Source organism: Periplaneta americana, chromosome 17 (genome assembly GCF_040183065.1).
Source record: "Periplaneta americana isolate PAMFEO1 chromosome 17, P.americana_PAMFEO1_priV1, whole genome shotgun sequence".
Taxonomy (NCBI): domain Eukaryota; kingdom Metazoa; phylum Arthropoda; class Insecta; order Blattodea; family Blattidae; genus Periplaneta; species Periplaneta americana.
Window position 1 is genome coordinate 10,972,580 of NC_091133.1, and position 26,863 is coordinate 10,999,442.

Sequence of the window (26,863 nt, forward strand, 5' to 3'; positions counted from 1 at the left end):
TATCTGTGATACCCATTTTTCTGCGGTTTTTATTTTGATTTTTTAAAATTATGATTTATTTAACGACGCTCGCAACTGCAGAGGTTATATCTGCTTCGCCGGCGTGTCGGAATTTTGTCCCACAGGAGTTTTTTTTTACATGCCAATAAATCTACTGATATGAGCCTGTTGCATTTAAACACTCAAATGCCATCGATCTCGGCCAGGATCGAACCCGCACCTCGAGCATAGAAAGCCAGCACTATACCAAATGCGCTACCGAGGGCGACTTTTGATTGTAAGAGCCGATAAATTTATTATTGCCAGTAAAGAGGTAGGACTTCCACTCAAGAACTGGCGACCAAAACCGTATGCCATAACACATATTTTCCCAAACTTGCCTCGATATCTTAAAAAAAGAAAAGAAGGGAAAATATCCAACGAAGAGGACATCAATCCTTTCTCATAACAATGTACCTTTACCAAATACCATTTGGCTATGACCAATTCCATTGACGCTAAATAACCCAGCAGTTGATACAGCATCGTTAAATATCAGAGTAAATAATAATTGGATGTGACACGCAAAAATCAAAGAACACCTTAGCTAATCATGCGCTTGTATGCATTTATGTGCCATTACTCCACACCTGAATGTCCAAATTATGTCCAGTTACATTGACCGTAATATCTTCCAGTGAATAAACTCCAGACCAGCATTTCAGCTGTTTAGTTTGAGTTTTTCAAAATCGATACATTTTTTTAGGGTCATAAACTATGATGGGTTCGAGGAAAGTGAAAATACAAAAGAATTCAAAGGTGAATGAACGACCTTGCAGATACGCTGAACTCAAAGAATCCCTCGTCTGCCCTGTACAAAGGATTTTAGAAAATATATGACACATAATTGACAATACAAAGAACACGTTTATATGATGAAAGAGTGATGGAACGGAGAAAAATTCTCTCCGGCGCCGGGATTTGAACCCGGGTTTTCAGCTCTACGTGCTGATGCTTTATCCACTAAGCCACACCGGATACCCACCCCGGCGTCGGACAGAATCGTCTCAGATTAAGCTCCAACTCTTGGGTTTCCTCTAGTGGCCGCCCTCTGCACTATGTCATAGATGTCTATGAACGTAGGACCGAAGTCCACATATGTGCTGAAGTGCACTCGTTATGAGTGACTAGTTGGCCGGGAATTTTTCTCCGTTCCATCACTCTTTCATCGTATGATGACGCAGAATATCTGCATGGAAATATCATATGTACTTCGGTACATTAAAATAATATATATGATATGCGTAAATCACTTCGTGATTTAAGACGGCGCTTATTCCGTCGGATCCCGGCCAACTAGTCACTCATAACGAGTGCACCTCAGCACATATGTGGACTTCGGTCCTACGTTCATAGACATCTATTACGTAGTGCAGAGGGCGGCCACTAGAGGGAACCCAAGAGTTGAAGCTTAATCTGAGACGATTCTGTCTGACGCCGGGGTGGGTATCCGGTGTGGCTTAGTGGATAAAGCATCAGCACGTAGAGCTGAAAACCCGGGTTCAAATCCCGGCGCCGGAGAGAATTTTTCTCCGTTCCATCACTCTTTCATCGTATGATGACGCAGAATATCTGCATGGAAATATCATATGTACTTCGGTACATTAAAATAATATAAAGAACACGTTTGCCTAAGAAAGAACCCTTGAATTATTTAGAGTGACAATTCAGAGCACTAGCGATATTAATTCTTGTGGGATAGCAGATTTAAATATATTCTGACAGAAAAAAATTAACTAGGATCCTTTAGAGCGACATTTTGGAATTAAAAAATGATTATCTTGTAATGATTACCATAGACTTTCTACATCTGAACATTTTTCAATCTATGTGCCGGTTAAAAAATGTGCTGTATTAAAGTGCTAATTGTGAACTCTTGATTGAATCCAAGCACTTTAGTCGTAATTACGTAAAAGTTATTTCGGCAACAAAAGCACAGTATAATTCTACTTTGCATCTAGGCTAGAACTTAATCTGGTTTACAATTTTATTACATTTGTTAATTACGTTTCCACATCATAAGAGATTTCTAATCGAGCATGTGAGAAAGTAATAGATCTCATAGAAAAGTCGTTAATTTAATATTCTCCAGTAAGTAGCATACACTATTTAATACAGTAATACCAAATTGTTTTAATTTTACAAAACACAAAATAACCTAGGTATTTCAAAAGATCAAAACTTACATTAGCATAGATATAATATCGAAGCTTAATTTGTGAGTCTAAGTTGCACGTAATATTTTTTGTTCCCCTGAATTACGTATAAACCAGATACAACTGCAACTAAAGACTAAATAGTAGATAAAAACTATTGGTGAAAATAAAGTGTCTCCTTTATTATTTTACATTCTTTCTTGTGTATAAAAACTATAATTTCATGTCAATGCGTACTTTATAATGCCATAAAAATGTTCAGTTTTGCGATGCTGTACTTTTTTTTGCGTATTTATGGCTGAAGCCGGCACAATGTTCCATTTTTCGGTTAATTATTATATTTACTATTCAGGGTTGTGTTATATAACTCTCAATTTGTTAATATAGTAATATTACATTTTTAAAGAAGTAAAATATTGTAACTAAGTACTCTACAATACATTGTTATCTAATGGGTTATTTTTAAAAACCTTTTGCATTCACTTGAATTGCAATCCTGAAACTGGGCATAGAAAACAGGGCTAGCGCCACTCGGCGACGAACCACTGAACTAGAGGAAGTAACGTCACTTTCTTTTCTACCCGCACTGATGCGATACACTCCAGAGAGAAGCCATTCAGTTGTGATATGTGTGGAAAGATAACTTTCGAAGTCTGGTAGTTTTAAAAAAGTACACAATCTTGCACACAGGCGAGAAAGCATTCAGTTGTGCTGTATGTGCAAAATAAATTGTCGCTTTCTGGTAATCTAAAAAAGCTCGCACTTCTACATACAGTGCAGAAAGCATTCAGTGGTGATATATCAGGAAAATATTTGGTAGCCTAACAAAGCATGCCCTCATTCCCACAGGGGAGAAACCATTCAGTTGCTATATATAAACACATTTTCCAATCATAGTATTTTAAAAGAATATTATGTACTGGTACAGACAGGGGACATTTTATTTTCTTTTTCGATATATGTGGAAATAAATATTCGCTCTCTTCTACTGTAAAAAGGCATACACTCTTACACATAGGGGAGAAGGCATGCAGTTGTGATATAGGTGAAAAGAATTTTTTTCCAATCTTCTGATCTAAAATTTCATGGGCTCGTGCACACAGGAGTGAAGGCATTTAGTTGTATATTTGCAAAGAAATTTTATGAATGTCCTAGTCTAAAAAAAGTGCACGCAAGAGAGAATTCATTCATTTTTTATATGTGTAGGAAAACATTTTAGGAATCTCGTTCTTAAAAACGCAAGCACTGAAACACAGAGGGAAGAAGGCATTCAGATGTGATATATGCGAAAATTTATTTTTTCGTAATCTTGTAGTCTAAATTCACATGCTCTGATACACGCAAGGGACAAGGCATTCAAATGTGATATATGCGAAAATAAATTTTCGGAATCTTGTAATCTAAATAGGCATGCTCTGATATACAGAGGAGAGAAGGCATTCAGTTGTGATATATGCGAAAATAAATTTTCAGAATCTTGTAGTATAAATATGCATACTCTGATACAGGCAGGGGACAAGGCATTCAGATGTGATATATGTGCAAATTAATGTTCAGAATCTGGTAATCTAAAAAAGTTTGCTCTCATACACCCAGGGAAGAAGCCATTCAGTTGTGATGGGTGTGTAAGAAATTGTCTTTATATAGTAATTTAAGTAAATATGCACACGTGCACACAGAGTAGAAGCCGTTCAGTTGTGATAAATGTGGAAAAAATTTTCGTATCCTCGTAGTGTAAAAAATAGTGTTCTCGTGCACAGAGAGGTGAAGGCATTCACTTGTGATATATTTGGAAAGAAGTTTTCGTAATCTGATTGTTTACAAAGCACGCCCTCTTACACTCAGCCAAGAAGGAATTCAGATATATTATATGTGGAAAGATATTTTCGTTATCCAACCGTCAGGAAGAGCATGAAGGTGTACACATAGGGAGAAGGCATTCAGTTGAAATACGTATGGAAATAAATTTTCGAAATGGAGTAATTTCAAAGGGCATGAAGGAGTACTCACGCGACAATCCATTCCGTTGTGTTGTATGTGGAAAGATGTTTTCGCAATATAGTAATAATAAAAGATATGAACGAACACACACAGCCTGAAGGCATATAATTGCTATTTTTGTGGGAAACATCGTCGGGTTCAGGAATTCTGATTTCAAGCAAGCACTGACACGAGTAAGACGTCAATCAAGTGCGAAATTTATGGGAAGATCAACGATCAATCTGTTACTTTGAAAGAGGATGTTCGTTTACATACCTGTGTGAAGTCATTGGGGGAATTATTTATATGCAAATCTGGCTTTCAGGTAGTAGCTCCCTGCAAAGCAGGTTTGAATAACTTCAAGGAAAAAATGTTCCGGGGCCGGGTATTGATCCCGAGACCCTTCGCTTAGCGTGCGAAAGCTCTTGCGACTGAGCTACCCCAGGAACTATACACTACACCGTCACAATTTTTCCTTTGTATCCACACGACACAAATGAGCTGACAAGACCCCAGAACTCAACTATGAGTGCACACAAATACTTGTGTGACTTAAATTGTGGCTTTCTGTTAACGTATCTCCAGTAACGAATGTATTATACAAATCTGGGTTTCAGGTAGTAGCTCCCTGTAAAGCAGGTTTGAATAATTTCAAAGAAAAATTGTTCCGGGGCCGAGTATCGATCCCGGGACCCTTCGCTTAGCTCGCGAACGCTCTTCCGACTGAGCTACCCCGGCTTTCTGTTAACGTATCTCCAGTAACGAATTTATTATACAAATCTGGCTTTCAGGTACCGGTAGTAGTTTTAAATACAGCTTTCAAAGTGACTCAGAAGCGAACGACTTACAGCATACAAAAAGCTATTATTCACTAAGTAATTACAAAACTGTATTTAGATTTGTCAATATTTAATTCTAAGACGTCCAGCAAAACGCAAGGGTATGGCTAGTTATAAGTAATATTTTTTTTTGTCATAATGTATTTCTCTCTATTTTCAACTGGTTTCCGTGATCACGGCACACTTGATCGAAGTTGAAGCTATTCATACCGCGAAACCATATTTTCTACGTTGTAATGGACTGACGGGATGGTGAGGTTAACACTAGTAAAATTGTGTTGCATTTTAATATTTCATAGTGATAAGTCCGTATCTGTGATTATTGCAGTTTGTAGTCCTTGGTATATTGTTATTGGACTTTTATTTATCTATTCTCTTAGTGTGCGATTACAGACATTCATTAATTTTATTTTCATGCTGTTTTGTAAAATGGATGTCTTATTTTTTAGGTTATACCACAGTCTCGTATATACAGTCACGAAGCATGAGTTGATGAGGGCACTAGGAACAATAGACTGTGCAGGTACTATTTCGCATTATCTGTGATGACACGATTTTAACGATCCTAGTGGTTAGCAACTATCTATGGATGCATATTTACTATGTATTGAGCTTCATAACTGCATATACAAATCCCCATTTCAGTTTGGTTGATAGGTCTTCCCCTCTACTCACACTCTCAACCATCAGTGAAGGGGAAGATGCTACTATCCATCTTATTAACGTTGACTTTCAACATAATGAAAAATTATATTATTGAAAATGTTTACTGATAATCTATATTTCGAAAGTCTGTACTAAGCATTTATATTTCATTTTATTGCAGTTTATATCAACTGGCACATTAAAAAGCTACGGAGAGCAGAAGATAAATATGTTTTCTCTACCACTGGTTGCTACTCTAAAACACATAATGGGACAATCTGTACTGTGTCGTTCCCCCCGACTTTATAATACAAACTATTGTCGGACCATCGGATCTGTGCCCCTTCAGCGCTGTCGTCGTTCTTGGAAAAGTTAACGCCTGTACTCACTCCATTCCACCCGCTTTCCTCCCACCACGTTAAACAGCAGGCCACGAACCTTGCAGAATAGGGATGTTGCCAAACTTCCGTCAAACGGTGTCATAAATAACTGGTCCTCCATGCTACAATAATATTTCTTTCAATCAAAATACATCTTGTATTTCTACATTTTTTTAAACCTAAATCCCATGTCTCGAATACTTTCCGTAGTTTTTCTCTCCAACCTTGGAAATTATTGCTTCTCTCGCAAGCTTCAGTAATTTCTTCAATGTTGAAACTTCTTTCTGAACGGTATAAAATTCTTGTAGCTTTCTTCTTAAAATACATCGGTTCATATCATCTACAAAAATTAAAAGTTCCCTTGGTCTGTTCTTCTCTGGTGATTCTAGCTTTTCATCTCCTGCACAGACTCACTCTCGCTGATTTTCTTTGTTAGGAGTTCTGACCTGTCTATATAAATTACATAAAATGTATTATTAGTATTAGTTAAGTAAGTAATTTTAATACATAATCAATTGAAATAAAATAAGCCTCACCTGTGATATCAGTTGCTCTTTTCGTTGCCTGATTTATAGGAAACAGATATTGACCTGTTTGTTTCTCTTCATCGCAAAATGCTATTACGTACCTGCTTAATAATATTTCTTTCGCTATTCCGTGCTACAGTATTCATGTTGAGTTGACAACACTGGACTGCAAGTGCAAATATTGTAAACGGTCCCTCAAGAAGGCCAAAATTATGAGTAGTGGGGGACAGAAAGGGAGAGAGATAGGAATGTAGGGAGAGAAATGAATTACCGAGGCTGAGAAGGAATTGGGGTTCAGTTCGCATATCTTACAGGGGCACAGATCCAATGGTCCGACTATAACATTCCTTACTATAATTATTACTTGAAAATATTGTAAGAACGACTCTAAAATATACTCAACCATATAATTATCAAACATCTGTGTCACTGTATTTTATATTCACTTATGTACTTTATTTAATACTTAATTTATTTTCTTGTGTGTACAACTTGGCGGGGGGGGGGTGCAGGCATAAGAGGTAACAGCTGCCCTCCTTTTACTGACGAACTTAGGGCAAGAAGAAGGGGAAAGAAATGCTTTCGCATCCTCTCAACTTGTATGAAATGTCGTTTAGACTGTGGTTACAGCTTACACTACTTGAGGCTCTTGTAGAAAAATGACAAAATGGAAGTTTGTATAAGCTTAATAGGAATTATTTTCTCACTGCAATGTGGCACTTTATATAAGCTACACAAAATACAGTCAACAGAAAATTATTATGATTTTTCATGCTTGAATTAATGTACCAGTAAAATGGCCGCTAACATTGGAGGCATTGTTGACACGTTTTCATTGCCATAGGTGTGTCAGGCTACGAACTTTTCAAATGAACTTCATATTGAAACCACTGAACAAAGCATTTTTCGGCAACTTACATTCTGCAGATACGTCAACACTTAAAATGTCTGTTACAGTCGCGATGGATGTAATTAAGAAGGAACCTGAGGTTGACCCTTTGGCTATGCAGTGGAATGATGAGACTGATACAGCTGAGAAGAAGCCCTTATCAGAGGTAAATTGAGAATCACTGGTTATAATTTCTATGTGTGACGTGTTTAACATTGTAGAATATTACATGAAGGTTTATGAGTATATCTTCCAGTTTCTAGTTAGCAGACTTGCAGTACAGTCTACCAAATTTCAAATCAATATCTTTTTTTTTTATCATATTTGCCTTTATGTGACATGTTACATGCTTCTTTTGTAGTGTTTAGAGCTGTTAATTGGCACAGGTTTAAACCGAGTTTTAATATAGCCTTAAATCAAAATGCTGTTCATAAGTCCTCTTATTTTTTAATATCTTCTATTTTAATGACTATAGTATGTAAGATAAAGAAGCTGAATTCTAATACAACTGAGTAGCTACTTGCACATCTCTGAAATGCCTGTCTTAGGGCAGATATACGTCCAGAGTAGCACCACCGCAACAAACATACGTGAAACGAAACACGTTTTTTAATAATTTCTCTATGTAAGGTAATTTAAATGTAATTTCTATTAATTAATTCAGATTAGTAGACGTTCGAAATTCGTTACCCCTTTTCAGTTTGCTGGTCAGGTGTGTGACGTATATACGATAAATAGATGTTAGTACAAATGCAGTCAATTATTTCCATTTGGAACAGAAGCAATATTAAAGTATAATATACTCTTTGATCTATATTATTAGTCTTCTGGTTCTATTATTGAAGAGCAATTGATATGCATTACCATGTTAGTGTGATGGCGAGGCATAAGAGATATGACTCCTGAACTCTATTTGGCATATTATATTCGGCTTTTTTTTTTGGAACGGATAACTGAAGGGAAAAAAGTCCAAAATAAAAAAGTGAACATCGAATAATTGTGAAAATTGCAAGATTGAAGAAACAACCAGTGGCGGCCGCTGATCATGTTGCAGCATTGCACAACGACCAAGTTTTTCCCGCACATTAAAATTTTGTTTATATTAAATAACTAAACAAATTTTAAGTTTCCTTCTCGTCCAATTTAAATATATACTTTTTTTATTTATATATCATTAAAAAATTCGAGTATAAAATAATCAGCTTTTATAAAATTCATCAAATTCTGAATACTTCAGAAGTGGTCGTTGTGTGGCTCAAGCAACACCCAGATTCGTGTAGCGGCTGGTATTGAAGGCAGGCTCAGTTCAGAGTTCCCTATCCCAGCAGTTAACACAGTTGGTCGCGGCAAAGCTCTTGCAACAACCGGAAGCAAATAGTTCTTGTATTTGCCCGTAGATTGCAGAAGTGGCCATTCCGAACAGACACAGTCTCTGGATGACTCGTGACTTGAGACGAAATTTTCAGATTTTTTCCGAGTCTTCATTTCTCAAGTGGTTTCTCACTTCCTGACTTCCTGTTCCCTGACCAACGTGTAGCTAGGTGAGCACGTGGTCCAGTCATTTTATAATCGTGTGAAATTCATTTAATCCTCTTTTAAATATTTAGTTTTTGTTGGCATTTAAGTAGTTTTGTGTGAATTGTGCTGCATAATACAATTTTTTTTATTGGATGTGATATTTCCGTCAAGTTTGTGACATAGGTACATAGGCATATAACGTTATGAATTTTGTAAGTTGTTAAAAAAAACAGGAACTTTTCTGGAGTTTAATGAGTATTATGTGAATTGTGGTAGTTATCACAATTTTTATAGTGCAGTGATGTTTTCTTCAAGTTTGTGATATACGTGCGTTTACCATTATGAATTCTGTAAATAGTTTACAAAACAAGAACTTCTCTGTACTTTCTGACGAAGAAAAATAAAAAAATTAAAGAACTTGGTAGACCATTCCCTGATCTAAATATTGTCCAGACACTTACTACGGGGAAAAGACAGTTCAAGAGAATTTTTAGAAAGGAAATTTACAATAATCATGACCGGCTTTGTGGTTGTGAAGTGAAAAACGCACTGTTTTGTTTTCCGTGTATTTTGTTTGATGGGGAACAGTCGTGGACAAGAACGAACATTACTGATATTAATCAATTAAGTACCAGCATTGGATTCATGACCATGTACTGATAAAGGTTAACTAATTCTACCCTCTCATCACAGAAAGTGCAACACCTAGACCCAATCTTCACCAGCCGCCACTTGAAACAACTATTCTAGAAATCATTCGTGAATAAAAACAATCAAAATAACTTAGATATAACAGATGGTACATGAAGTTTGTATAATTTGTAATTACGTGTTTTGTCGTGTATCTGTACTATATTAAAAACGAACCTATCATGTTATCGTTGATTCTTTGTGAAACATTGCGCTATATTGATTCTCATGTTTTGTTACCTTTTACGTAAAATATATTCGCCATTATTACAACGAAATTTTTATGGAAGGATACTATAGTGTAAATATTAATGATATCAAACACATTATTGCACAATACTCCAAGACTAATATTGATCTTCAAATTTCGACAACTGTGAGGGCGAAAGAATGTAGTCAAATAAATGTGCTTCATATTACAAAAGTGTATATATGCATATATTCATATTTATGAACATACACAAACATACATACTAGCGAGGACATATGAATGCTTCTAAGTGATATAGTTCTTCTATCGTATTTACGTCCATGTATATGTACCAGCGAATAGGGATTATAAAGAATGAACACTGAGCGAATTTTCCTGTGTTTTGTTTCTCTGTGCGCCAGCAGCTAGTTGCACTTTCAAGCGCTAGAGGTAGTGTAATCGAGCATACGCTAGGATAATAATTGAGAATTGAGTTAAGGCACAGGATTCAAACATCGCCTACCTTATTGCATAATCCAGTAATGCTTTGCTTCAAATAAATTCACGTTAACAGCTTTTCCTTATTTCTCAGTGACAAACTAGTTGTAATAATAATATTTTATATTTCAGATATAATACGTTATATTATAAAATAATATAATACATTATAAAATTAAGTATCGAATTCGTTTAATATTTGTATAATAATATAATATAGGTATATGGTTTTACTTCTCGTAAGAGTTTTGTTTTTCCATTTTCAGCGCTATCAAATCATTACATATTTTAATTGTTGTTGGGGTCAACGTCTCAACTCTCATTATAAAGGAACTCTAGAGTCTAGACATTGCAGTTAATGAAGGATTTATTATTTTATGGATTCAATTTATTTTATTTGAGTACATAATGTACCTAGATGTATTAATTGTATGTGTTATATTTCCACTGTGTCGACTGCTAGCTGGTGTGATGTCAGCGCCAACTCTAGGGAGAAATCAGAACCTGACGCTTTAGGTGGCTTGAAGGTCATTGAAATCAGTCCGGCTACATCAAAGGTACTGACGCGAAGTGTCCATTCTTTATAATCCCTATTCGCTGTATGTACTATCAGGTAGTGAGTAGCAGTAAATACCATTTGTGTCAACATTCGATATCCGATACTGTCCACTGCATGAAACACTGACAAATGATCGGGTTCGGAAGTGACTTGATATTTCGTGGGTAGTGTATGATGATGTCACTGTGGATGTAATAGTTCGTAAACTTTATACCAGCAATATTTGTCTCTGGTAGTACATGCATGCATAATACATAGAGAATCGGAATGAAAAACATCGAAATATTTTCATGGAGTATAGAGGCATACCAAGTAGGAACTTTAGATATGGAACCTAATTTCACTGACATGAAATGTCTGTGGTACAGGACATTAAAATAATTGCAGTTTGGTTCTCATTAATTAAATGCACGTAGTTTTATTTACGCTGTTGCCAATTTGCATTCAATTCCTGGCCAATATTGCTTTAGATGTTTCTTGTGGGCCTAAAAACGCTTCAAGAAAGTATTATTAACACAGAAAGATAATAAAATGTTTAATATTCGACGACAATAATCCCAATCTACTAATCCCGAAAACGAAATAAAATGTGATAGAACTACAAGACAAATCAAATTCCTTCACTAAATGAGACAATTTCAATTTTATAATCAGGGAGTTAAGGCTGACCATTGCATACTGGACAGTGAGGTATTGCAATGTGATATTCTAACTGCAGAATTAAAAGATCATTTCCACAACGTCTACTAAACTAGGAATGACAGCGTCAGAAAAAACTATCCTAATGCACTATTGGACTGTGATAGTCTCGTACTTGATGGATGATTCCTGTCTTCTCATCATATCAGAAGTGGAAGTCTTACTAGCTATTTTAGAATTGCCGTTGACACATCTCCAGGTCTTGATCACGTCTTAATGAGAATTGTTAAAGACTTCATCCAGGATGACCTAGCACTGAATTATTCTGTAACTCCTATTGAACCTAGAATGATTAGTGGATATAGGTTAAATGGGTCCGTCTTCTTGCTTATCAAGTAATATTATTAACCATGTCACATTTATTGATTGGATTAACGTTTTCGGCAATTATTTGCCATCATTAGATCATCATAAGTGTCATGTTATACACACTAAATACTAATTACGAATATAATTTGAATGGAGTAATATTCGGACAAACAAACATGGTTACCACTTGACTAGATGAATGTTACATTATAATTAGATGTGCACTGACTCAGCTGTTTACATGAACAATGTTTTCATTTTATCATAAATGTTAAGATTGGACACAAATTAAATTATGACGTGAAATAATTACATATATTATTGAATTTTCATGTGGAAGTATTGTGTTCCATCTAATGCGTAAATTGAAACAAGCAGGTTACGAACATGCTTAATGCTAAATAATTACTATGTTTGAAAAATTCTGCTATTGAGAATTACATATACATATGTCACGTGATCACCCAATGGTATTGCCTTTTATCATAAATGTTGAAATTGAACACAGAATGAAATGTGAAACAATTACATATGCTATTGACTCTTCATGTGGGAAGTATTATGTTCCATATATTGCATAAGTTGAAACAAGTGAGTTACGAACATGCTAGATGCAAAATGATTGCTGTGTGTTAAAAGTCATGCTGTTAAAATTACATTTACATATGTCCAGTAATTACCCATGGTAGCATGGCATGAGAATTAAAATAGTGATAAATATTAAATATTTAACCTATATCCACTTTATCTAATTGCTTATCGGCCTACACCACCTTTTAAAAATGAAAATAGAATGATTAGGTTACCAGTGTCAGTAACACCACTTTTTTCTTCTTTCATTTGGTATATGTTTTATAAATGTATCTTAAGGTATTTTGATTAAGGGAAAATATGTACAAAGTACAGTGATTTTTTTTACCGTTCAGTCACTTACTCGTGAAAAACAACAACTGAATAGACTACAGTGGACTATAGTGGACTTTATGTTGTCAGCAAACAGCTGGATACATTGAGAAGATTGGTTACTTATGAACACTACTCCAGACACGTAATGACGATGTATTCCTCACTCCTAGAAGAAAACACTTCCTTTGTCTATCGTATGTGGTTGTTAATGTATTTTTCTGGTTTATTATCCATTATTTTCTTTATTCTCTATTTTGCATGCGCCGTAATTAGCAATCAGCTCAACATGAGGACCAGAGTGCAGCATGTAGCACTTGGTATCACGTCCATAAAGCTGTTATACTTTACATATTCATTATGTTTCTTTGTTCTGCAGGAAGGGAATTTATTGGATCTCCACGTGGCCGGAATAAAGACGGAAAGCGTGGACCACAGCTATGATCTCACATCAGATATTAAAGTTGAGGAAACTCCAGTGCCAACTAATTTTGTTATGACAATGTGTAAGGCTGAGGTATGTTGATCCCATAGGGTGTCCGTCTGTTCTTCTTTCAGTATTAAGTTTTTCTTCTTTTTCTTACAGATAGTTACTATATCACTGAGCCACGAGGGCTTTTAGCATATGAAAAAGTCGTTAATATTTTCTATGTAAAATGATTTCATCTTTTATTCAGTGTACCCTAAATTTAAGCTACGCATACATCGCGCTATATTGTAGGATCTGATTTCTGACACCATTCTGATGAAAAAAGCTCATATAAACATGTCATACTTTTAAAATTAAGTGAGCTACACCCCCTTGAATATTAATCATAAACATGGAAGTTTTTTAAGGTTTAAGGACTTAAATGAACTATGAAAATAATACTTGATGTGTTATAATATCATTGCGGAACATTCACGTTATTACTCACCTGAGAAATCTGTATGAAAGCCGGTTTTGAAAGACTCCATCTTCTTCATCAGTTCACACACTTGCACTGTACATGCTATATTCCCCATCTTCTGTTGTATGTCAGAAATCTCGTCGGCTGCCAGCAAGATACGTTGTGCCAACTCTTCTCTGATGTTCACTCTCATACTGTATACAATGACAGTAAACAATCCCACAAACAATATTGTAATGGAGCAGTGGCGGCTCGAGGGTATTGAATTAATGGGGGCTGCATACAAAAATAAACCAAGCAACTTATTTTATTTAAAGATTAGTTCCATGCGCCTTGTCTTGTAGGTTGCAAACTTTTGAATCATCTTCTTATTAAAATCCGATATGTCGTTTAACATAATCCTTACAATGGAAAACATAGCTAATGCGATCATTTCTAAGATAGGATTTTACTCTCTTCAAACACGAAAAGCAACGTTCTGGTTCGGAAGTTGTCATTGGTAAGCTTATAGTGATAGCTATGCGTAGTAGTTTCACAACTTCTGAAAATGAGGCCCACAAGTTCTCAGACAGGTGAAAATGCAAGACTTTGACTGCGTCACTGATATTTCTGAATTTTTGTCTCTGATACAACACAGTGAGTTCCGTTTTTAGTTTGTCTTTATCGAACATTGGAAAAAGCTTCAAACATACATTTAGGTCATTTTCAGGAAATGAGCTTTTGTAGCATTCAAATTTTTCTTGACACAGAAGAGAAGATAATATCAGATGATCTATGAACTGGAATCGGGTGTTTGCTTGTGTGATAATTAGGTCACACACTTCCTTGGCTGCTGCAACCCTTGTGTGAATCCCTTCGACCTTACGATGCTTTTTAGGGCTTTCATTTTCACAGATCTCACTCAACTGTGCACTGTTCCGTGCTTGCCTCATTTATTGTGATGTTAGATGTTTCAGATTCCATTAGGGTTTGAAAACATTCTAGCAATGGCTCCTCCTTCTCATGAAAAACATTTACAATTCTTCTTAATTTAAAACTCCATCTTGTTGCTTCAGCTGATGGAATTGTCTTTGAAACACATTAATCAAATACATACTGTGAGGAGATCGAGAGAAGAAAGCAGGGATACTGAATAAATTAGCAAAAAATATGCGGGCCTTTGTATTTTGTTTAGCGGATCTTTCCATTATGAGATTCAACTGATGGGCATTTAATTTCACATTTCTCCTGAATTGTTAAGGTACTGAACTGAATAGACTGTAAATATTGTACAGAATTAAATATCGTTGCACTTGTTATACTCACAACATTAAAGAAAATGTATTTAAAACAGCGCGCTACTGACAAACTGCTGCAAATTTTGCAGCGCCTGGAAACTCTGGATTCGTGGCAAGGAGCAGCAGGGGGAGGGGTAAAACTAACGCGCAAAGCATCCGAGACGAGACTGGCAGCTCCAGGGGAGGAAGTGGCTTCATCCTATAGTCCTTGTCTCTGGTTTCGCTCTGGCATCACCAGGGGAGGAAGTGACTTCACCAACGATTATGTGCATGTCAATGAGAGCGAAATTTTATAAAAAATTCGAGCCGCTAAATAGAGACTGTATAATAAATGTATTTCACAACATAAAACGGGACAATAGCCACAAATGTCTGGGGGTGCTGCAGCTCCGCAGCCCCCCTTCGAAAGCCGCCCCTGTAATGGAGTCAAATCGGAAAATGTAGCCGACAAAGGAAATGGCCCACCATGGCCTCTCCAACGTCCTGGGCATCTATATATAATGCTTTACTTCCCTGAAAAATGAGGCACCAGGTTATCATGCTGGAAGTACATTATTCTCGCGTTTGCTACAGTATTTGCTCCATTAATGGAGATAATTATTCTCGCAAAATTTGTAAGTACCGTTACCCCATAAGACGACCCTGGAAAATGTATTCATCAATTAAATTATTATTATGCACCAATCCACACCGCACATTGCAACTGAAGTGTGTTTAAACTTGTGTACCACAATCTCATGGGGATTTTCCTTGGATCAGACTCGTGAATTTTGCATTTGCATCATTCCACATCAAATAACACAAAATGCAACAAATTTTGACTTTCACATGACTGTGTTGTCTTCTCTTACAGAAATTTCTACTTGGATTCTGATTTGAAAGTAACTATATGGCATGAAAATAGACTTACTCTAAGTGTAAAGATGTGCCATTTTTCTGCTCTATTCCATCTATATGTTTTAGGAAGAGTTATGTGACTTGGACACAGTAAAGGACGAGTTGAAAGTGGAAGTTACAGAAGAGGAGAATGAGATTCTGACCGAGAGGTGAGTGTGGTGTGCGAGTCTTCACACTGTCATTTCTTTCATTGCTTCATTAATATTATCACATACAACATTAATTTGCAATGTATTATGGCATGGAATGATTTGGCCATTGAATAAGAACTAGTTTGGAAGAAGACCAAAAACTATTAACTAATGGGAAGCATCAGGCTGACTGAGAAATGGTAGATCACGGAAAGTATGGAAGGAGGAATAGATTATAAAAGCAATGGGGGTAGGGAGTTACCTATATGCAGGAGACACACAAGATCGAGAAGGCTGACGATTGGGAGTGTCGATGTGGTAGTCTGCTGTATAAAGATGGGTAGATTTACTGGTAAATGATTATTGACATGAAAAACTTAAGATATTTTGATATTGAAAAGACATAAGTCAAATTAAAATACCACCACTATGATCACCAACACAAACACCGTCACTAAGACTGCTACTGTTGACACTCCACACAGCAACACAGTATTCGTTATTGCACTCCGCAGACGACAATGACAATTCACTTGGATTATTGAGAACAACAATGTACTGCTAATCTCAACTAATGTTCACAAAGCACTATTTACAACACGAAACTGTGAGTTCTCAGTTCACAGTTTGTTTGTCTTGGCTAGTTCTTCTAGCTCATTCACTCAAGTTCACAGTATATCGAACCCAAGACTTCCAGAGAGAGTCCACTGAACTTCGAACTCAAGACTTACGGTTTCGCCGCACTCGCCTGGTCGCTGCCACAGTTGCACACCCACTCAAGCCGAACTCCGGTCTCGAAGGCTGGCTTCCTTGCTCGCTCACTGCTGCTTCACAAGACTGACTCACTGTTCTAAACTGCTCGTGCATATATTACCACATTACACGTTCTCGTCTCTTCGATCCTCGAAGTTTCCCTTTCTGGAGACTTCTGTTTCTCGCTGCTTCTTCCCCACGTCACGCCACAGTCGGTTTTCTCCTTCCCTCCGTATCCTGCACAGCGGCCAGCATCTCTCAGCTTTCCTCTGTCCCCCGCGCGCCCTGTCTTCTGCCGGAAGCGCGCTCGAATCCTGAGGCAACGAGAAGTTTCTAGCACGGTTGCCACAATATTCCAATGGCTTCAATTCATCTTTCTCTCCTGCTTTTTTGCATATACTTCGCAAATCGTATTCATCCCAAATTACGAACCCATACCAATTATCTGTTTATGTTGTTACTACAATCTCTCTAATTGTTTTGTTCAGTCCATCAGTACATTTTTACTTTGCATATATTATACTTATCTATGATTATATCGGGAATGTATTTATTGTTTTTAATTTTACCTATAATTTTACATTCAGTTGCTGTGCTCTAACTACTCGAAATCGCTCATTCACAATTATGAATTATCCTATGTTAATAAAGTTAACAAAACTGCTAAAATATTTTGCTATATGTAAATATAGAATTAAGTTTGTCGATCTAATTGAAAAATCGATTAATTTTTAAATCCGAATAACCAAGAAGTAGATTCACTCTCCTTTGCAGCTGACTACTGATGATAGAACAGCTATAGTCCAGCATCGCAAAGGAGTCATTTGCCCTTCTGCAACGATACTTTGGAGAAAGCCTAATTTCTCGTGGAACTCCATTCCCAAAATCTTCGTGCTCCCCGGATGCCCCATATGTAGGCAGAATTGGTTTTGAAAACAGATCACCCACCCACCGAATTACGCGAGATATCAATTTTTGCGTCCTTACAACAACCTTTGTTCATCAAGATGTTCAATATAGTCTTCAGAAACGTTATGGACAATGTGTGGCACGTGATGTTACACATTTTGAATACATATTATACAAACTCAATCAAATAACATCTCAGTGTGGTTTGTTTTGCTTCTTATTGTATTTGTCTTAATGGACGAATTTATCATCTTCTCGTCATTCAGTGCCAGTATTTTGGAGAAACAAATTTTATTCAGTACGCCTCTGTAATTTTATAATCAAGGAGCTCAGTGCACTGATGGCAAAACCCACAAAGTTATATTCCCACTTTACCTCTTTGTTAAAGTACGCGAAATGTGATGCACTAACGAAACTTGTGCTGAATTCTCATGGAAAAACTGAAAATAATGAAAAGAATAATATGAGGACCTCTTTAAAGCAACAAACTCAAAATGCAAGTTTTGTTTTTTGGGCCATTTGTGCAGTGAGAGCCTCAATTGTAAATTACATTGTTACAGGGTTTGAAACCATATTTACCATTTTAACATTCGCAAAACAACAAATACCAAGTTAGAGATTATGCAAATACAAATTTTATCATGATAATGCTTACTACCAAATCACATCAGTTATGTTCCACTGCCAAATTTTCCAAATTTTAAAGTGACAAATTAAAGAAACTGCATTCCTTTTATATATATCATAAAAATATGGCATTGAAGAAGTTACAGCACCTATGGAATCTCGAATTAGGAAACTATCCCAAAAAGTAGCACGCTCATGTGCAAAAACAGCATAGGAAAGAATGATATTTTTTTATGTTTAGCATATTTTTCGACTAATAGTGATGTTCATAAACATATCATTATACTGTTGTTTTATCACTAAGATTGAGAATGTAGTTAAAAGATGGAAATTTAATTTCATTTACTTCCAAGGACCTTGAAACATCACATTTTTTTACCTTTAACATACTGTTCTTTTTTAATAATCATGCCCAAAGTCAACGAACAGGCAAATGACTTTGGACAGAGAAGTTTCTTAAGAAATAAAATGTCAAGTAAGGGTTGACAAAAAGGATATTTTTTCACATTAAATTTGTTTTGTACGTCAAGACTAGAATCTTGAGACAACTTTTATACTTTTAGCATTACAGAGCCATCTTCAGTTACAAGCCAGAGCATGGGTAGGTTTGGCAACACTGAGTGGAGACAGGCGGAGGCGAAATAAAGGCATGACGTTTGACGTTTTAGTGCTTTGATTTCGTTGTCACATGTACATTTTCGACATTAATTGATACAAAACTAAGTGCATATGATCAAGATTCAGTGTATTGATGTACGTACTTTATTACGGGATCCAAAATGGTATTTTATTTGAGTTTCAGATTACCACATAAGCACTTGCATACAGCCACTTACTGTATAACTTTAAAAAAGTTAAGAGCATACGTGTTTTTTATTGATGGTACAAGGCAAAATAAATAAATACTTAAAGAAATATTACTTGTACCAAAAATAAATAAAATAACAATGACACTTTCTCAATATCCTATTCCAATCACTTAACCATTATGAGGCTAGTAAATTGACAATGTTTTGCTGCTTAATGTGGTTTCACCTCTGACGTAAAACGTCTAGGATATCATATACATTTTAATTTCATGTGATTATCTGTCGTGCTTTTCTCTAAATATTTCAGCTGCCCAGGAAGCCAGTTTTAGCTTGAACCTGGCCAGTCACCATAACAATACTGTTATCCTAAATTATCTGTTATAAACTTTTTAAAATACGGAATAATTTAAAGAAAATATAAGTACGGAAAACAAGCTATGAATGTAAATTATGCAAATAAAATAAAAATGTAAACAGAGAAAACTATTAACATATTTTAATAAAGTGTGAGGATGTAATACATTTAAGCAAGTATAAAGATCTATGAAAAAATGAAGAAACATACCTTCAACATAAAACGTAACAAAACATCATTATCTATTAAGTATGTGCCAATTAGTCTAAACTTAGTAAACTTTACATACTGTAAATACGAAGTGAAAAGAAACATGTTTATAACTAATTTATTGCGAAAGAAATAATATTAATAAACAAACCTTGAAAACCAACAAATTGAGTGTATGCACCTACAAATTATTGGTAGTACTGACGTATAGCAGGCATTCCGAATCTTCAACAAAACTGTAACATTTATGGGATCACAAAACAGCTGTTTACAATGAACTTGAAAATCAACGGCGTAACTTTATTGATATAGCAGACGAGATCCAAGAATTTGGCTAGAATTCTGATATACCACAAACCACAACCACTATAAAAATGTAATTTATACAATATTTAATATTTAGAACAATTGTCAATCATTTTGCCATTAATAATAACCGTAAAAATTGCTAACGACTGCAGCCATATTTTCATTTAATGTCTTGTTTTTATCGCCAACACGCACTTAGTTTATAATACATCAATAATGAACGTTTGGTACGACCGCGAACATAATTCCCTCGACACACACTTATATTGTAACATTAATTTACATTGAAAATCGGCATTAGCAGAAACACGTGTTCTGGAAAGTAGGCCTCCGGTTGACAGTTAATTACTGTGTTGCCGACGTATGGCTACGGCTTGTAACTGAAGAAGGCTTTGGCATTACGCATTAATTATTTACAAGGTTGTATCTCTAATGGTAATCTACCTCCTGGTGAAACAGGTTTCTTTAAGTTTGAATTTTCGGTAATTGAATGTGGCGTATATGTTTTTGTTGCAACTATATATTTTCGTCAGGTTTGCAGCTACGAATGAAAGGACTGTATCAGCAGAATTGGACGATAATGCACACCAAGAGACTGAGACTCTGTGTGAGATTCCCAAGAATTCATCCTCGGGAAAACCTGTGCGCTCTCATGAAGAGAAGAAGCAATTGGAATTTGAAGTGTCTAAAATATATATCTCGAATTCGGCAAAACTGAACGGGCATTTACTCAAGCACGCAGACAAAAATCCTTTCAAATGTGATGTTTGTGGTAAGTGTCTCTCGACGTCGAGTAGCCTAAAAAGGCATCAACTCCTCCACAGTGGTGAGAAACCTTTCAAATGTGAAGTATGTCGTAAGTGTTTCTCACTATCGACTAATTTAAAAAGCCATCAACGCCTACACGCAGGCGAGAAACCTTTCAAATGCAATATATGCGGTAAGTGTTTCTCGGTTTCGGACAATCTGAAAAGACATGAACGCATGCACAAAGGCGAGAAACCTTTCAGATGTGGTATTTGTGGTATGTGTTTCTCGCAGTCTAGTGGTCTAAAATGCCACGTACGCCTTCACACAGGCGACAAACCCTTTAAATGTGGTGTTTGTTGTAAGTGTTTTTCTACAACGGGTAACCTAAAAAGCCATGAACGAATGCACACGGGCGACAAACCTTTCAAATGCGATGTTTGTGGTAAGTGTTTTTCTACAAAGAGTAACCTAAAAAGCCATGAACGCATGCACAGAAGCGAGAAACCTTTCGAATGTGATGTTTGTGGTAAGTGTTTTTCGCATTCTGGTAACCTAAAAGTCCATGAACGTATGCACAGAAGCGAGAAACCTTTCGAATGTGGTTTTTGTGGTAAATTTTTTTCGCAGTCAGGTAACCTAAAAGTGCATGAACGCGTGCACACAGGCAAGAAACCTAGCAAATAAGTTTTTTTTTTGTGGCGAAGTGTTTCACTACTAGCTCATATTCAAACATATAGCTAACAAACGGTTCTGATACGATGATTTTGGTGATTCTCGCATTCGGGAAGCCTAAACGCGTGTATCCTGATAAGCCTTTCAAATGTGATAACTTTTAAATGAGTTTCTTGTTAACTATCTCAAAGAATAATTGTCTTAAGCATACTGTTGAGAAACATTTGCAATGCGATCTTTCTGGTCTATATTTCTCGCAGCTCTGTGCCGTCAAATTTCATGGACACCAGCAGAAGCAAACTTTTTAAAGTAATGTCTGTGAAACGATTTTCTCTTGTAAGTTACGTTTAATAATTTAGAGGCGAGAACCGTTAAATGTTGTGAGCTTGGAGTATATACGGAATGAACTGTAGTGACGCAGCTCTCAACCTCACCAAAGCAGCAAATTAAACATGTAGAATGGGGTGGTAACGAAACTTACGTTTCTCCCAAGGATCCATGGCCTAAGAATCTGAAACAAAATCAACAACTAACATTGTGCAAAGAGCAATAATTTGTAATTACGTTCGTAATTTTTAATACAAAATAATTTTCCAATACAGTAATAAAAAAAGCAAAATACGTAATAATATATATCTAGCTTTGTACCAGTTAATAATAATTTACATTTTAAGTTTATCAAAACTATACTTTTCTGTGTTCAGAATAATATTTGCACCCTGAAATGTTCGTTCCACGTCACAAGACGTAACTAGAGCAAATCTGAAATATGATATGGTATTCTTTACTGTATCACCAAGTGAACAACAGCTTTGTGAATATAGTAGTGCATTTGATATATGACATCACATATTTTCATTCTTTGCTTTAATGGCTATTCAGATTACTGTATATTCGTGTATTTATTTTATCAATTGTTTTTCCACATCTGGCTGTGTCAGTCATTTCTATACATATTTCTGGACTGCAGTAGAGTGATTGCTGCAGGAATTCTTTGAAGGGATATTGAAAAATAAGCAGAATGCTTCTCTTGATAGTTATATTTCCATGCAAAGAAAAGTATTCCATGTAAATATTTCATAGCAAAGCGTCCCTGAAATACTATTCCTTCTTCACGTTATGTATACAAATTACATAATTTCTATGTAATATGTATGTCGATTTGCTGGTAGGCTTGTATGATTACCAGTAGATCTTAAAGTTTTGCATTCAATTTTGCAGATATAAATTCTTGCATGTTAAAATCTGGTCACTGAACTGCACAACTCCGTTGCAAACGTTAGTATCTAATAAAACTACTTCTCTACTGCGCATTTTGCTGTAATGTAGTTACAAAACATCCGTCCTTAGATACGGATATATTGTGAGTTTTTCATGTGAATAGAGTATAATATACATAGATGACTAGTGACGTGATCTGTATGCTGCACACAACCTGAAATCTATGTTTTGGTGCGAACTTCCTACATCTAATAATAAGTCATGCACTCAAAACGTACTGGAGGTATACTATTCTACTGCGATATTTGTGACGATTGTTTCTAATAACAAAAAATATGAAAATTCATGAACTCAGTTATACAAGCCAGAATGCATGCTGTTCAATTGTTATGTCTTCAGTAACAGCTAGTGGATGTGCATTGGTCCCCTGAAGTGATAGTTACTTTTGTTTACATTCTTTTCGTTGCATCTACCCCTATCCTTTCCATGTTCCATGAAAGGACTATAAAAAAGCAAGCGTCTATAATATGTGGGAAAAAAATACTTTTTAATTGTGCTTCTGTAGTTCGACAATGACTATTCAGATTTCTGAACACCATATAATCTTTAAGTTATTACTGAAGCAAAATGTGTGTCTACTGTCAAAAATGCATTTTATTTTTACTTGTTAATACCTCATTTGTAGCGTAATTACCTCTTTCAATTTTGATACTACATACATTTAAGTTTGTTTACTAATATTCGTTCTCTTTATACATTTATATTATAGGATTCGGTCTACTTTCATAACACATCTCATCAACAGCATTCGGTAAAGAGTTAAATTAGTCAGGTGACATGGGTATATTATTTTTCTGTGTGTTTAAGTTCAGATTTAAGAAGCTTCCATGCTGCTTTGTATTGCTTTTTTCATGTTTCTGTAAAAGGAATATTAAATAGGAATTCCTTAAAACAGATTTATATTAACTCTTATGTCTTTACATAAAATACATATATTTCTTCAGATTTGGTTACTTCGTAAACAGTATGTTAGTACAGGAACTTTCTTTTTCATATATATTAATTCTGGCATGTGTTAATAAATATGCTGAATCCTCTGTCTCTCTGAATTACTCTTTTTTTTTTAAGACTGACTGGAAACATATCCCAAATTGATATAAAAAAAAAGGATGAAAATATCCTCAGAATATAAAGCATAACAGTTCCCGAAATAATCATCCTATATAAGAAAAATGATTCATCCTATCGCTTGTAATAATACATTTATGATCTTAATAAATTGAGAAATAATTTACATCCAACACATTTATTTTAAAGTGTCCTGCAGTTACTATCTTGAATTTCAATCTACACTAGATTCATGTTTCCACTTCCTTTGGAAGCTCTGCACTGACTGAGAAATTCATAACATTGACCTTGCTGGTGAAACAAGAGACGTCACTGTTTGGCCTATGTGTACGCCATTTCTATGGAAATGTAATCAATTATTGATGGTACACTGTTCTACACATCTCCCGAGATTGGAGTCGTTCGGGCCATTCTTTCTGGGTGTTGTCTTTTCACAAACAGTAGTGTAATAAATAATATATTAAATACAGCGTAATTTCCACAATCGTCGCAGAATTCAGAGTTGAGGGCGTGGACGGGGGATTTACATTACCAGTCAGAGCGCGCAACCTTTTCGAAATGTGGCCCTAAACAGCTGATAGACCGATCGTATGGCCATGAAAATTGGCAGAGGACATCTCTACACCATGAACAATTTTTTAAAAATAAAAACAAAAAATCAATATTTTTGACCAAAAATGACAAAATTTCACATCAATGTATCCTTAAAGTAGTTAATGCTAAACTCGGAAAACTTATTGATACAATTTAATTTCATATTCTATACCACTGGCGCAACGAGGAGAGGTTTTAGGGGTAAACCACCGAAGAGCCTTCCCTTTCCAAAAAAGGAAACACTGTTTAACCTCTGCAACATTATAACACTGACATACTTCCAGTAATATACAACCTTTTCACAATAATGGCAACCCTCCCTGTATCTACTCGTATTCCTTAAAGGTCATTTTCGGCACTAAGAAATCGTACCTTAGAAACACCACAGGGGTGGAGAGCCTAAATGAACTGGCTCTCGTGTACATTGTATAGATACAGGATTAAAATTTGGAGGGAGTCATAATGGGAGTGTAACATTCATAGTATTCTGCCCAAGGATAGATTTTTCAGTGCAATGCAAGTCTTTTCTATTATCCGCCTTTTTTGTCTCTTCATATGATCCATATAATTTTAATGTCGTCTATCAGCTGATATCTTCTCCTACCGTGAACTCTTCTCTCGTTCACCATTCCTTGAAGTACATCCTTCAGTATGCAGTTTCTTCTCAGCCAGTGATTCAACGAATTCCTTTTCCTCTTCCTGTAGACAACAATTTCGCATGACTGCCCACAAGTAGGATATACAGAGGGATTCTTCTGCACATGCGCATTGTGTTGTAAGCAAAACTTATGCAGTAAGGGAGCGCCAAATTTTATTTCCGTGTCTGTACATGAGAAAGTTTCTGCGAATTAAAATGATTTGATCAAGGAATTAACTATGAAATGCAGAAGGTTGAAATACACTGTGTCACAAAAGAAAATGCCCACTAGTCATTTAGTTCCACTTTGTTTTTTTTTTTTTTTATTTCAGCATACAGATATTTTTAATTTCATCATACGATAACTCTGAATGAATATTTAAATCTGTGATATCGTATGCTCCTCAGGCATTGTATACTGGTACTTGGTATCTGGTTCGAATTGTCCTATTGTTCATATTGATTCAAGATGAATAGTTTTTTACGTGTTTGTCCATTCCACTTTTTTTTTATTCTCCTTCCCATTTCTCTTTCTCACGTTTTTAGTAAGTACTTCACATGTAGTATATGTTTTTAATTTAATACATCTATGACCATGAAGGTATTTGGATGTGTCTTACAAAATTCTTGCTGCAGTCCTTTGTGGTAACATTCTGCCGCGTCTGTAGTTTGTACATTTCGAAATTGTTTTGCTTCAGTTCATAATTCATAAGTGGAAGGTTGATGTTCCTATGTAGTTTTCCAGGATATAATGAGAATATTCAAAACATTCACTAATAGGAAGGACCTCTGATATCACTGGCCAACACACATTTTGGTGGCTACAATGTTAAATCTATTCCTGAGTATATTCGACTTGCTGATTCCAAAAATGGTACCAGTTTTTCCCTATCAGCTCTGCTTCTTGAGATACAGCATAAATGCCATTTACCTCTATCCACACTGGTCATCGTCAAAATTCAAGATAGTTTATGCTACTGTTTTAATTAATCTCTTTGTAGCATGAAGAAACACATTAAATATTACAATAAACGTGAAATTCACTGAATCTACTTATTGAAACGAAAAGCACGAATTTATGATACGAGGGTGGACCCAAAAGTAACAGGAACCGAACTGTTGCGCGCGCATGCTTTGTAGTTACGGCGGACAGCAGCTTATCTCGTTTGCTGAGGTCATCCAAGGACAAACGAGATAAGCTGCTGTCCGCCGGAGTTTACAGGATTCCGTGTTCGTGTGGGAAGGTCTACATCGGTACTACACAGCGGAGCGTCAGGACGAGACTGACAGAACATAATAGGAATTGCCGCCTAGGACAGATCGACAAATCGGCAGTGGCAGCACATGCCTATCAAGAGGGCGATCACAACATAAGATTCAAGGACACGGACATCTTGAGCACGACGACGCACTTCTTCCCCCGTCTACATAGAGAAGCGATCGAAATACATAAACATAACAACAACTTTAATCGCAAGGAAGAAGGCGTAAAGCTAAACAAGTGTTGGTACCCGGTCCTAAACAGAACAGATAAGAAGCCACTACAACAAAAGGACGGAACCCAGAACGGGAGCAGCAAACAAAGCGGCGCGGACCGCAGCGACAACAGGCCTCGGCCCGCGAGCCGCACTATAAATACGACCGCACAACCAGACACAGGATCAGTTGCCTCAGGTACGCCGAGAAGAGTCTTGCGACCTCGGATACCACTCCACTGAAGATGTCTGCCGCAGTTGCAGACGAAACATCTGGTATAAAACCAACTAATAGACCACGGCCTCTCAGCCCGGAAAATGAATCTACATCTATACAGTTTCTGTCCTTATGGAAGCCCAAAATTGTCTGAGATTTTGGATATGTCTCTTTGTTTCTG

The 26,863-nt window shown here is 36.1% G+C and overlaps 1 protein-coding gene across 1 annotated transcript; it reads left to right on the top strand.

Moving 5' to 3' along the window:
* The first annotated feature begins 5,232 nt into the window (after positions 1-5,232).
* On the top strand, positions 5,233-25,277 carry LOC138693020 (zinc finger protein 235-like). The gene is made up of 6 exons (XM_069816540.1): positions 5,233-5,266; positions 5,464-5,537; positions 7,524-7,621; positions 13,201-13,338; positions 15,952-16,034; positions 20,522-25,277. Exons 2-6 carry the CDS (start codon positions 5,507-5,509, stop codon positions 21,420-21,422), a joined length of 1,251 nt encoding a protein of 416 aa, XP_069672641.1. The 5' UTR covers positions 5,233-5,266; positions 5,464-5,506; the 3' UTR covers positions 21,423-25,277.
* Positions 25,278-26,863: the final 1,586 nt, after the last annotated feature.